The following is a 14,428-nucleotide window of genomic DNA, read 5'->3' on the forward strand; positions in this document are numbered from 1 at the left end:
TAACTGAGACAGGCAAAGGGTAAAAGGGGAAACAGAGATATAGGAATATCTCGTCCAAGGTCACATGGCTGGTCAGTCACAGAGCTGAGATTAGAAAGGGGGCCCCTAGGCCCCCAACTCCAGTGCCCTTGCCATAAGACTGTGCTGCCCATCCCTGCTCAGCTCACGAAGGCAGTTCTGTTCATAACAGAGTCTCCTTGCAGAATCGACAAGTCTCAACTGAGTAACAAAGCATGTAATGAGAGCCTCTGCTGATAACAGTGGGTTTTGTTGAATTACAGAGATGAGCAGAAGGAAGCCTTCAAAATCATTCTTAAATTTGGCTTTAAGAAGTAAAGAAGCATAATTAAAAAATAGCTAACTTGAATAGCTTTATGTATCCCCACTGTCTCATCAATTTAATTAATTGACTATTTTCTAAAATCCTTTTAGATTAATAACAGTGAAAAAAATACCCTCTAGTACAAAATGATAAAAGCATAATTTGATAATCCTGTAATAAGGGTAGACAATTGTTTTAACAAATGTTCAACTGCTTTTCCGACCTGAAGCTAAGAAGGAAAATACAGCACTTTGCACATCAGAGAATTACTCCTAATATTTTCAAAAATGTAGCTGCTAAGTCTTTATTTTACAAAACATTTGTGTGTCATTCTGCCTAGTTAATTAAAACAATAGTAGCTATAAAACGTACTTGCCCTTCAGCAGAATTTATTCTTGCAGTGCTGTTGTGAGGTTATCCTGTGGTCAGCTATGACTATAAAAATACCTTCAAAGGCATATTAATGACAATAATGCAGTAACAAAGTTTTCTTTTTTTGGGACAGTCTAAAAATGCTGATGTAGTTAGGAACAGTCTCATGCCTGTACCGCTGCTGATGGTGGTAAATAACTTGAGCTTCCTCAACATTGACTGCATCACATCCAGTCTGTGCATCAAGGCATTTCATTCCAGATTAATGCTGACAAATGATTCAGGTGTTGTCTGCTGTTAAGGAAACAAACAGTGATCGTGGGATACATGGAGCGTAGCTTGATTCAGGTGTGGTTCTGGGACTAACAGCAAATAAGCCTGCCTGTGAAAGCAATCTCAGCTCGGTCTTTCTGTTTTAAACTCAAGAATTTAAAAATATATACCGCTGCTTGATGAAAACTTTGATGTTTAGAAGTACCTTGTCTCACTCAAGTGGGTTTTTGTCTTTGCTGAAGATGTGGTTCCTAAATTATGAAGTGACGTGGGGGTTGATAATCTGGTAAGAAAGTTGAGGAAGAATAGAAGATTTAGGTGAAGAGGAGAAAGTCATTTCCATCAGCTTAAGCTGCTGGTGAATCTAGCCCTGAACAGGAAATTGGATTCAGCAAGATCAAGAACAGAAACACAGCCATGAGTCCATCTCTGAAGCTTTAGGCTAAACACAGAGCTTTGTGGTATTTTTAGGAATAGAAAGATGTGATAGGCAAAAAGAGAAAGATACTAAAACTTAGTGATGCAGGCAGAGAACTAATTAAAAAAACAGTGCTGCAGGTGCAAATGAGGGTTTTGAAGAAGTGTGTAGCATACAACACTTGTTTTGTTCCAAAACAAGAGAAAAAATAAGGAGGATGCATGGAGGCTGTAGGTGTCCTTTAAAGATGACTTGAGACATTAATAAGATTTGTTTGGAATGATCCATGAATTTCAGGGAAGCATTTTCTCTCCCTAGCCTAGATGTGGATTGTAAGCACATATGTGTTCCAGAAAGTTTAATTCATTTAGGCAATGCTTTCTCTGCTCAACATACGTGCATATATATACCTTCCATTGATTCGTCAATGACTATGTTCTTCTAAAGGTTTCAAAAGAATACATACAAACCCCCTATTTATTGGAATTTCTGGGGATACTTTTAAGATACACGGTTATATTTTGAAGGTTGTTTCCATAGTGCTAAATAAAAATAATAGCACAGACTGTTTTCAAAATAAATACTGTAACAATTAAACTAGGCACACAGTCATTCTTCCTGATTTAATTAGGATGTTTGTAACAAATTATTCCAGTGCATGCCTTTTTCTAACCTACTCTTTCTGTAGAACATACATAACTTTCACCTCACAAGATAAATGGAAGCCCGAGAAGATAACTATATTTTCCTTCTAGCTGCAGAAACATACAGCGTAACTATTAAAACCAAGTACTGTCAAGGATAATTTGTATTTTGTACTATAATTTGCTTGCTAGGAGGATTAGTCTAAGCGATTCACACGACTTTATCTTCTTTACCACCAAATATGTTGTGCCCATCTATCCCAACTAATTCAGAAACACAGATAAAGGAGAAACTTTAAGTGTTCTGTGATTCAAAATAAATATAAACATTTTGTTAAACATATTTCATAAGATACTCAGAATACATTTACACTGGTAGACAAAATAGAAAATGTAAATTTTAAATACCTTGAAAAAACATTTAACAGCAAGGTAAAAAAAGATTTCTGCCCCCCCAAATAAGTTCTAGACCCAATTACCCAGTACCATGCTGCCAGTTACTTACTGATATGCATAGGAAAATAAGACTTCAAATTTCCTCAGAGGCCATAGGCATAAGCCCAGAAGAATGAATGTTAATTACTTATGCTAAAAATATTAATTATTTTTAGTAAAAGTAATTTTCATGAAGTGTCAAGAACTACAGCCTTGGGAAATTGAGTCCTCCTTTTGTATTTGTGTATATATACACACAGACAGAGAGATAGATAGATAGATAGATAGATAGATAGATAGATAGATAGATAGATAGATTTAGAAATAGCTTTATAGACAGCACAGCCTGCTTTAGCTCTGCTGTATTGTTAAAAGTATCGGATCACTTGTTAATTTCACTACAGAACTGCTTCAGTGATTTGGCACAAAAATGAATTCTGCAGTTTGCTTATATGCTGCATAGCCTGATACTTTCTGCTGCTGAAGTTTTACATAAGCTTGTGCTCTTTGATCAAAGGAAAGAAAGGAAGAAGAGAAAGAGGGGAAATAAGGAAAAATAAGGCAGGCTGGAAACTCTTAAGCAATATTTTGCAAAATTTTACAAATTGGGAAAAATTTAATTCATTGACGCACTAACCGCCACAACTTCTTTCTTCGGTGTGGATAACCACCACCACCACCCCAATTCCAACATTACCGGAACTGTGGCAGTCAGTTACATCTATTGTTTGAAAATATAAGTGCCTGCTCTGGATCTCAGTTGTGCAATTTAAAAATCAGGCCTGATTAAAAGGAACACCCGTATACATACCTATTCAAATCAAACCCTCCAACAGTTCTAATAACAAAGAAAAAAAAGATAGATTTTGCTGAATTCCCAGAGGTAAGCAAATTCAGGCTCTGGTGGACGACAGCAGATAGAGCCTTTTGGGGACCCCTCACAGAGAATGAATACCCTGCCAGCTGCTTCCTCATACTTCATTTGCAGAGCTCAAATGTGTGAATCTCTGTGGAGTTTGACTTGGCAGTATCTCAAAGGGAAAAAAGTAATCTTTTAAGCAACTAGACTCAGTTCCACACAACTGTGCTCAAACATGATGAAGTTCTCATAAACCAAACAGTCCAGCAAGAAAAAGGATGATCTCTGTAGGACAATTTATTTTAATCTGTTATCTTACGCAAACCTGGTATTGCTGCTGTCTTTTTTATATCTCCCATAAGGTTTTAACTAAAGTCTAGACATGTTCTACACAGAGTGTAAAATGTGTGGCTCTAAAATCACATTTTAAAACAAGAAGATTTTAGCAACAGACTCATGCAAATCTGACTCATGGTTTCTCAAAACCTGGGCAACAGCTAGCCCAAGAAACATCATGTAGGCTGTCAGTCAGCAGCCGAGCAGCCTGTTTGGGAACCATGTGTTCAGTCCTGTATGAGCCTCTGCTTCACACACCCAGCAGGCACCTACCAGCAGTGCACTAAGCAACAGAATCAGCATCCCCCACAGACTGCTTGTTCTCTAACCAGCTCTGTTGGAGAATAAGTGAGTGCCATGCAACACAGCATCCTATTTTATCAGATTGTTGGGGCTCACGGGGGCTTCACGTGGTCTTTTTTTTTGAAAATTATTCTTCTCTGAGGTTGTTTGAATACAAATCTATGTGAAGGCATGGTGGGAAAGACAATCATTAGGTACTAGTAGATCATTTTGCATTTACCTTAGCCCAACATTTCTTTCTGTCTGCAACTACATAATCTCATACTTTTTTAAAATATGTCTGAGAGAATATATACAGAATATGACAAAGGCCTGTCGCAAAGCATACATATATCAAGGAACCTTGTGGCACGGCCCTCTCGGGGGCTGGTAGGCAGAACCTCATCAGCCAGGGCTGGTCCCACTATTCAAACTAGAAGCAGGGCAGGATGGGGGGCACTGGGAGCATCTAGGCCTGGCAAGTCTGCCCAGTATTCACAGCTGGGACCAGCAGGACCCATAGTCAGGCACAGACCACTCTATTGTCATCAGTCCATAGTACAGTAGGGACAGGGCAATTCTGTTACTCATATTTGCCTAATGCTTCCCTCAGTCGAATATCATTAGCATCGCCATCCTGAATTTCCCAGGACCATTTTTCCCCTGCTGTGCTTTTGACTTAGCAACCGAGCAATATTGCTTTCTCTTGCAATGACATTCTCTTTCTAGGTTTTCTTTAAGCTTCAGCTTCTTGAATTGCAGGTAATTCTGATGTTTATTCACCACAGAGCCACCTCCCCACTTGTAGACATCCTCCTCCTGTTACCCCTGTTAGCCCAGCCCCATGCCTTCTCTAGCAGAGCAACTGATAAACTCTGATTAACACTCTAATCAAAGTTTGGGATGAAAATTGCACAATCATACAATTATAAAATAGTTTGGGTTGGAAGGGACGTTAAAGATCATCCAGCTCCAACCCCCCTGCCATGGGCAGGGACACCTCCCACTAGATCAGGCTGCCCGAGGCCTCATCCAACCTGGCCTTGAACACCTCCAGGGATGGGGCATCCACAGCTTCCCTGGGCAACCTGTGCCAGTGTCTCACCACTCTCATGGTGAAGAAATTCTTCCTCATGTCTAGTCTAAATTTCCCCCCTTCCAATTTAAAGCCATTCCCCTCATGCTATCACTCCATGCCCTTGTAAAAAGTCCCTCTCCATCCTTCCTAGAGGCGCCTTTCGGATACTGGAAGGCCACTATAAGGTGTCCCCAGAGCCTTCTCTTCTCCAGGCTGAACAACCCCAACTCTCTCAGCCTGTCCTCATATGGGAGGTCCTCCAGCCTTCTGATCATTTTTGTAGCCCTTCTTTGGACCCGTTCCAACAGGTCCATATCCTTCTCATGTTGAGGATTCCAGAACTGGACACAATACTCCAGGTAAAGAAGAATAGGGAGGCAGAATCACCTCCCTCACCCTGCTGGCCACGCTTCTTTTCATATAGCCCAGGACACGGTTGCCCTTCTGGGCTGTGAGCGCACATTGCCGGCTCACGTCGAGCTTCTCGGTCCTTGTCAAGTGACTCAGTTGCTGCAGGATCAGCTTCGTGACACCTGCCCTCTGTGATGATGATGCAGTCAAGCCCCAGAGATACTGTCTTCACGCAGAGGCACTGACCCTCAGAGCAGAACGTGGGGCCGTTTCTCTACCCCGTCTATCGCAAGTACCCCAATAACCAGGTACCATTCGGGATCCGCGTCAATCCACCTGTTTTTAACCATTTAAAGGATTTTTTTTTTTTTTTCCGAACGTCGCTGCATTGGTTGCTTTTAGCGCGTGGCTCTCGCAGGCACAGCTTACTCCTGAAGGCACACGGCGAGGACAGCGCTGCTCCTGCTGTTTTCTTTAGGGACAGTTTCCCATGGGACGCTCACGCCCCGTTCATGAGACGTTACCCTCGGGACCTACAGAGTTCCCTCCCCGCGCTCACCTCCCAACTCCCCCCTCTCTCCTTTCGCTGTGCTCTGCGAGGCGGGAGGCGGGCGGGGAGGGGGGAGGCGCGGGGGCAGCCGCACGCGGGCACCACGCGGTGTTTACGGTTGAATGAGGGGCGCGGCCCGCGAGCGGCGCGTCAGAGCGGGGCGGGGCGAGGGCGGGGCGCGCGCTGGCTCCGCGGCACCTTCTGGGGCGGCTCCGCGCTCCGCGTCCTCCGCGGAGAGCGATGGTGGGGGAAGAGACCCCGCGGGCGGCCCTGAGCTGAGGCGCTGCCCGCCCCGCGGGGAAGAGGAGGAGGAGGCGGCCGGTGCCCTCGGGGGGTTCGTGCGCGGGACCCGGAAGCAGAAGCGGAGCAGCTGGATGGGAAGGAGCGATGGGGGAGCGGCAGAGCTCGCTGAGCGCCCCGGACGAGCCGCCGCAGCCGGCCTCGGATGGCGAGACGGGGCGAAGCGCGGAGCCGCCGCCGCTGCCCGGCCCCGAGCGACGAGGGGACGAAGAGGAGGCGGAGGCGGCCGGGCCGGAGGAGCCGGCGGCGCTGTCGGAGGAGGAGCCGGGGCTGGAGGGGAGCAGCCGCCGCCGCCCCCCCCGGCGGCACGTGTACTGCACCGTCTACTGCGTGGAGAACGACCGCCCCGCGGCCCCCGGGCAGCCCCAGCCCCCGGCGCGGCGAGGGGTGGCAGCGGCGGGCGACGGCGTGGAGGTGGTGGACTTGTACCTGCTGCCCGAGCCCTTCTCCGGGCTGATCGCCGGCGAGTTCGGGCCGCTGCTGGTGCTGAGCTGCCGCGTGTGCCTGGAGGAGAAGCCCATCAAGCCCCTGTCCTGCTGCAAGAAGGCGGTGTGCGAGGAGTGCCTCAAACGGTACCTCAGCTCCCAGGTACCGAGAGCTCCCCGCCGGGGAAGGGTGGCGGAGGAAGCCTTCCCCATCCCATTCGGAACGCGTTTGGCAGCGTGCGAGCTGCTCCTTGAGTGACCATTTGTTCCCCAAAGCGTTTGCTCGTTGTGTGCGGTTGGGCCGCTTTTGCCTTTCCAGGCTCTCCCTGTCTCTTAAATGATTTTCTTACTTATCTTGTAAGTTCTCGAACTCTTGCTGTTACCGTGGCTGGCACTGGTTTCCTGTAAAGAGGAGTGCAAAGGGTGATAAGGAACGGAGTTCGGGAGCGCTGGCGGGGTTCGGGATTTTGGCCGCCGTCCCGCAGCCCCTCGGATGCTCGGCGCGTTTGGTATTCGGCTCTACGGGATTAAAATAGCGTGTGTGGAGGATGTATCTGTGTGACTCTTCGTGAGGAGTCATAGTTACAACAGCAAACAAGAACTTCTTCGGGCCGGGAATAAAACGCGGCAGCTTTTCTGTGCTGAGTACGCAGAGACTCCTCCTGGGTGGGTAGATGCTCAGCAGGTAGATGCTGCTGACATCTTCATCCCTGGAGATGTTCAAGGCCAAGTTGGATGGGGCCTTGGGCAGCCTGATTTAGTGGGATGTCCCTGCCCGTGGCAGGGGGGTTGGAATTGATGATCTTTAAGGTCCATTCCAGCCCAAACTATTCTCTGATTCATCGTTATTTTGTCAGTCAGAACTGCTGTTTCAAACCGAAATCAGCAGCTTGAAAGCAAAGCTCTGTCTTCGCTTATGTTTTTAGTAGCTAGTTTTGCATCACAAAACTCTTGTGCTGTTGTTTCTGCCCCTAGTGTAGGCGTGCCCTATACCCAGAAAGTAATGGGTGTGTGGGAAAACCAAAACCAAATAGGCCCTTTTCTTACAGCCTTTATGGTTTTTATTCAACTGCAACTTTTGGAACGTGCTGAATAGAGACGTGCTGGTTCTGTGGTAGAATGAAATTTTACACCTGTTGGGGCCCAGAGCAGTGCTTGGGGCAGTCTGTGCTCCCACTGAGCTGTGTGTGTGCGGTTGGGATGCACGGCTACAGCTAGCCCTGAGCATTATAAATGGTTGTTGTGCCGTTCTGACCAGGGAACATTTCTTTGCTTGGAAGTTGCACGTGCTGGCTGAAGTGAAGCGTGTGCTCCTCTGCAGGCATTGGTAGCCTACATTGCATTTACTAGTGCTGGTAGCATTTGTTACGACTAATAGTCAGTTCACTAGGGTTTTTATGGACCACCTTCGTTATTTTTAGACTGAGAAGGGTGTGAGAGCTGATGGATGGGAGGAGCGGAGCTGTGTTCAGTGTGTCTCCTGTAATACAGAAACTCGTGAACACTTAAGCCTTTTTGAGACTTCATGCATGCAACCCAGAACGGTTTGGTTTGTAGCTAAGTGATGGACCGGAAACTGTGTGTTATCAGTGCATATCGGGGTATGTTATCAGTGCATGTTCGTGCCACCTTTGTGCTTGTCACTGAGGTCATGTGTCAGAATATTGTCTTGCTTTGAAGCTGAAAATTGCAAAGTGTTGTTTTGTAGCTTCTGCAGGTGCCTGCAGCCTGCTCTACAAGTTGTCACGATGAATTGTGGTAGTTCTTCCTCATTAGAACAGGTAGTGAAATATTTCAAGGGTTGTCCAGGCAGGGTCATCAGAAATGACCTCATATGATGAAATTCAGATGTCTGCAGTGTAGGCATAAACATTGAATTCAGTTATCTAAGCCATCCCCTTTTTTAAATCAATGATGAAAAAGAGGGCAAGGTTAGAGTATAATTTGTTTAAAATAGTTGATATGTCACTAATGTGTCTGTTTTGTCCTGTTTGTTTTCTTTGAGTAAGAAGGGGTGTAGGATCTTGCAAGTTTTGAGAAAAAGTTGTATCAGAGCAAGATTCTGGTCAAACCCAAAATAGGTTCAGTATTGGAATCACAGAATCATAGATTAGTTTGGCTGGAAAGGGACCTTAACAATCATCGAGTTCCAACCCCTATGAGCTAAAGCAATACAGTGAATACCTTGCAGTAATCTAATGGAAGTTATGTGATCTGGTAGCTAAAGCCATACAGAAGAACTGTTCTGCCTGGTTGAGTCTGGGCTCCTGGAGGCTGGTCCAGCAGCTTAGTAGCTGAAACAGCTTGCTGGCCTGGGAACCACGTGTATGCCCAATCAAGTGAGTTCAGCATCAGCCAGCTGTTGGATGTGTATGCAGGGATGTCCTCTTCAAGGAAGCCACTAGTATTGCTGAGAGCTCTGCAAAGCTTGTTTCAGCAGCTATTAAGAGGTCTGCCTGGCAGATAGCCGTATGGTTATTTACTCCTGCGCATAAAAGATGCGCCTGGGATAGAGATGCAAAGGAAAGGATGTCTGCAGCAGGGATACTGATCTTGAGGAGGGATATTCACAGAGTATTTCTGTGGACATGTTGCAGATGCTGTTACCAACAGGCAGAATTTTAGTTGCTTGATAAATCTGTTCAGAGGAAAAGGAAACGAAATGCCCTCAAACAGTGGTGCAATATGTTCTTCCCCTATCTTCCTTTTCTGAAAAGAACAAGAAAGTGATATTTCTTGGAGAAGAACTAGAAGTGATATATCTTTCTTTTGTGCTGTGGAAGGACCCTGTGACTCATCCTGAGGAAGGAGAAAAGGCTTCTCCATGTCAGTTATATTAGAGGAGTTTTGGACAAGGATGGGTGGATAGGTGATATAGACTAGAAATAATATTGCCTTTCATCTTTGAGACTTAGCAGTTTGTATAGCAAAGAAAAAAGAGAACTTGCCAAAAGTTCAAAAGGAGTAAATGCTGAAAAACTGTTTCTGTTTGAAAATTTTAATAGCTTTTTGGTTTGGATACAGTCAGTTTGATTTAGGAATATGGCTGAAATTGAAAACAAACAAAACAAGCGAAAAACCAAACCCTAAGCAACAATATGCATTGTTTAGATCTGTTTTCCTTACCAGAGAAGTACCAAACTATGCCCTTTGTTTGAGAGGACACTGGCTGACTCTAGGGCTCTGAAGGAGTGGTCTTCCGTGATGAAAATAGAGTATGTTGGCAGAAGTATAACACCTAAAATAATTGATAATGCCTTTAATATCTGTGTGTTTTCCTGCTGAAGAAAGGTGGATTCTTGATGATGTGATTTCTGAAAATTATGCTTAATGGAGTAGCAAAGTAAAAAAACCCTGTTAATGCACTCTGCCTTCTTCTATGCAAGCATGTAACACCATCAAAACTTCTGCCTTGGAGCCCTTTATAGATCAGAAAATCAACTGAAGGTTTATGTATTCTTGTAAAGAAGATTATCCAGATGGAAGTACTCAGCTGCAGAGTTTGCTTCTAGTGTTACCGGCGCGCTGGAAAATGAGGGTGATTGTTTTAGGAATGTCACATCAGAAGGTCCTTAGAGGTTAAATTCGGTCTCTCTTATCGCTAGCACCTTGCTGCATAATCCTTTTCAAAGATTTAATGGCTGGTGCAGAAGCTTAGCAGGCAAGCCTGCAGCAACCAGGCTGATCTGGAGCCTGATTTTTGGTAAATTGCTTAACTTTACCTCTGCATCAGTTTAGCTATTCTTTATACCTCCGGGCTTTTCAGGGTCTGGCTACAACCAGTTTATCAGTCACAAAAAGTTTCCGAAGTCTTTCTTCTCTTGGACTCGGAGAAGTTGAGGGAGAGGTAGGTTTGGGTGATGGGTTAGCATGGAAGATGATGTGGCTTTTGCGTCTTAGGACGTGGAGTGGATCCCATAGAGCCTGAGTCAGGTCTTAACAAGCCCTGGCTCCAAGAATTGATGCAGCCCAAAGCTGTTCTTTCTTGTTATGCTTAATCACAAATGTAAAACGGATGAGACTGAAGAGTTTGCATGTTTGAAATGTCATTGCTCTTCTAGGACTGTGATGCTCATGGAGACCATCTCCATGGGCTCTCAGGTATGTGCTGAGTGAGGCTGGGATCAGAAGGGTGGAAAACCCATTTCCTGTTCTGCTGGGAGCTGCGAGCTTCTGCACTTGTGAATCCAGCATACAAAATGTGGACAGTAGGCAGAATAACCTGGGCGTTCGATCTTGTAGATGAAATACTGCATTCACATCTTCCTCACTTCCCATCTTTCCCTCCATGTAATTAACATGGCATCAAACCCGGGTTATTCCAGAAGCTGTGTGCACACATAGGTTTGCTAAATGAGTGATTCACTTACTAACATCTCCTGGCTGCTCGTATCTCTGAGTCAGAGGCAGTATTTGTGCGTGGTTTTGCTTTTTGTCCATTTATGTGTCTGGAGAGAGAGGTGGAGTTTGTTCGTTCAGAAATTTTCTTTGAAAATAAATAGTTATGGGCAGAGTTTTGACTCAAGAAAGAGAGAAGACCTAAAGTTTAACCAGGTTTTTATATTTAACTGATCCCAGACCGGTAAAGAGGCTAAGGTTTACATGTGATTTCTCATCTCCTTAATCGGTAAACCTGACAAGTGCTATTCAGAACAACAATCTCTGTCCTCACTTATTGAAAAGTCTTGACTAGGCCGAAGTAACATTTGCTGTTTCCTAACATCTATAAAGTACAGTATGTTCTGTAATAAATATTTGAAGCTATGTGTATGTAATTGTATCTGTACTTGTTTCACTTTTACTATAAAGTGGTTGTAAAAGTTTTATAGAAACTTTGGTGGTTTGACTGCCTATTTTTTCTACATGCAAATTAGGAAACCTGATAATCCAGTTTTGATCCTATGCTCATTAGTGATGCTTTATTTTGTAAATCTTGTAATTCTCTTAGAGCAGTCCTTCTTATATTAAAGGACTTTGTGTGAATTCATTTAAACAGCATACTACATTCTCAATCAGATATTATGGTGCTTTAATTATAGGAACTCTAATGAGATTAGTGGCTGTGAGTAAATCAGAAGGGATTGTTGGGGGTGGGGAGGGCCACATACGACTCTTGTGTATGGATGGTTTTGGTGGGAGTAAAATCCTGCCACCTTCTCCTGAGCACAAAGTATAGAGGCTGTCTTCTCTCTGCCTGGAACATGTTACTCGTCCTGTCTCTGTGACCCAAGATCTTGGTTTTGACCCCCTTTATTATCTGTGCATGATCACTTTTCTGAAAGACCTGGGGAAAAAAACAGCAGGCTGTTACAGTGAGGGTTTTTGTGGGGAATGTTATTACAAAGCCGTAGAGTGAAGAGGAGAACTTATAAGCAGGCCATGTTGCCTAAAACTTGTACTGGCTTGGATCTGGAAGGATTTGACACCTGTGTGCCTCTTCAGGTATCTGATTGTATCAAGTAAATGATACCCCTTCAAAGCTGTAGTCTGGATGCTGATGAAAACCAGGCAGCAGAAAAGTAGGCACCAAGTGCTGAATCATCTGATGGTTAATGAGCTGCTTGTGCCCTGAGTCAAACCAGACCTCAGAAGGGCCACTGCCATTCAGTGGGAGAGAAGCTCTGTGTTTGCAAGGGCTATTAATCCAAAAACATGCTCTAACGCTAGCTAGCGAGTTGCTAGGACAGTTGCTAGGAGGTGATGCCAGGATGAGCCACCACCCTCCAGCTGACACTGCTGGAATGCAGACCTTTCCAAAGAAGGGAGAGAGGTACAGAACGAGAAGATGATATATTACCTGCTAGATTACAGGCTTTCTAAACCAAACCAACTACTTCAGCCACTGTCAGGTGGTTGTGGTCCTGAGTTGGAGGTGGAAGAGGCTAATATACCTGGTCTGTCAGCTGTGAGCAACCTGTAAGCTGCAGAAGTGTCTAAACTTCTTCTGTGTCATTTTCAACAAACAGCTTCTGAATGTGTCTTGTCCTCCTGATATGTCGTATGGAGTGCTAGTGCTGAAATGCTTCTGCATAGCCAGCTGACAGGGGTTATTGGCACAGTTCGGGATGATACCCAGGTACTTTCAGGAGTGTAGAATGTTAGTCTTCAAAGTTGACTAGGCATATAGCTGGCTTTCAGTCTCCCTTGAATGCTTGTTGATGGATCCAGTTTGGCCCAAAACTTAAGTTTGGAAAAAGGTTTTACAAAATCAAGCATTGCTGGAAATACTTAAACTAGTTTTGAACAATGTTCTTGAATGATAATATTGTGTAGTTGTCCTAGTGCCTGTAGGCCAAGATACTCTTGTCAACATACTATCACTTTTTTGTGGTGTTTGTTCCCTGTGTAGAAGTAGCTGCAAGTTCACCCTACTATAGTGTGATTTCCTATTTTTTTAATAAGTCTTTGACAGATGTATAGCTGGAATATGTGGCCATCCTTTCTAGGCAGTGTTTTATGGAAGGAAGGGGAAAGAGTGGCTGTTCTTCCTACAGCTAAGAAAGTTTCTAATTGAACTCTGATCTGTAGCATCTGAGATGACGGCAGTAGGAAAGACGGTATCGCCTTTGAACATTTGCAGGAAAGGTTTTGCTAATGGACAGAAGCCTGGATTCTGGGTTGAGGGGAGAATAAGTGGTGTGAAACTGTTGGTGTTGGCAGCAAGGAGTGAGGGTAAATGATGAGTTCTGCAACAGTGCCATGAGTATGTTTGTGTTGATAGTAAAGTTGAATTTGAAGGGTTCCTATGAATGGGAAATTGCAATGGAGGACTGGTTTTGGTTAGCTGGGGTTGAAATCTAATATTGAAAATACGTAATTTCTGTGAAGCAGGAGCACTGCTTGTCAGCTGCCTCCCATAGCCAGTGCACTGCTCCTCGCTGGTCTGTCAATGGTGAAATTGGGCTGGCGTTGGGGACCATAGGCTGAGTTACAAGGAGATGGTCTGTTGTTCCCTACCACTGCTCCTACCAGCTGTTCCCAAGAGTTACCAAGCACAGATATGGGCTCAGTCCAGGAATTTTAAAGTGAAATGAATTGCAGGCTGGTCTGTTGTGTTTAAAATGCCCAAAGAAAGAGAAAATAAAGGAGTTAAATGGGGGTTGGGAAGGCTTTAAGCTCACTTCTGACCAGTTCCTCTGTTTCTCCAGCCAGAACAACTGCTCTTCCAAATGCTCTGGGGCATCTTGGCCCTTCATTCCTCTCTCTTGTACAAATATAATGCATCCAGCTGTCTAAACCAGCGAGACTCAAGGAAAGTACATGTCTTAAATGGCCAGGATGCAAGTAAGTTGTCAGAATGATTAAGAGTTGTAAGGGATGTAATTTCTTCAAAAAGAGCCTAGACTGGTGAAGAAGGGCATTACTTACCCACCCAGTTATGCTGGTTTTTCTGTCTTTCAGTATGCTTTAGCTGCTTACACTTAGGCTTCTCTTGCTCTTTTTTGTTTTTTTTTTTTTATGCTTTCTTTGAACTGGACTAAGACTTTTTAAACACAGGGGGTTTATTTGCCAAGTACCTATGACTTTTTCTGGTATGCAAAAAGTAACAGATTTGTCTAGTGCTGAGGAGACCATTTAGCTTTTTGGTCAATTTTAAGTACAATATTTGAAAAATTTTTGGTGAGGAAAAGGAATGAATTTTATTTGGAAGTTAGCATGGACATAAAAATAACAGCATTCCTATTGAATAGCTAGTTTTATATATATGTTTTTCTGCAGTAGCATACATACAGTTACTGTATAGTTTAATAAGCCACGGGAGAGCAGTTGCTTAAGGTAAGTG

At 44.3% G+C, this 14,428-nt stretch overlaps 1 protein-coding gene across 2 annotated transcripts in view; it reads left to right on the forward strand.

Moving 5' to 3' along the window:
- The first annotated feature begins 6,115 nt into the window (after positions 1-6,115).
- The window catches only part of RNF217 (ring finger protein 217), a 70,497-nt gene continuing 62,184 nt past the window's right edge, over positions 6,116-14,428 (forward strand). For both annotated transcript variants that reach the window (XM_054062546.1, XM_009557255.2), the window contains exon 1: positions 6,116-6,808. In XM_054062546.1, coding sequence (XP_053918521.1) covers positions 6,308-6,808 — 501 coding nt within the window. In that variant the 5' untranslated portion in view covers positions 6,116-6,307. The remainder of the gene's footprint in view (positions 6,809-14,428) is intronic.

This window comes from Cuculus canorus, chromosome 3, assembly GCF_017976375.1.
Source record: "Cuculus canorus isolate bCucCan1 chromosome 3, bCucCan1.pri, whole genome shotgun sequence".
NCBI lineage: Eukaryota > Metazoa > Chordata > Aves > Cuculiformes > Cuculidae > Cuculus > Cuculus canorus.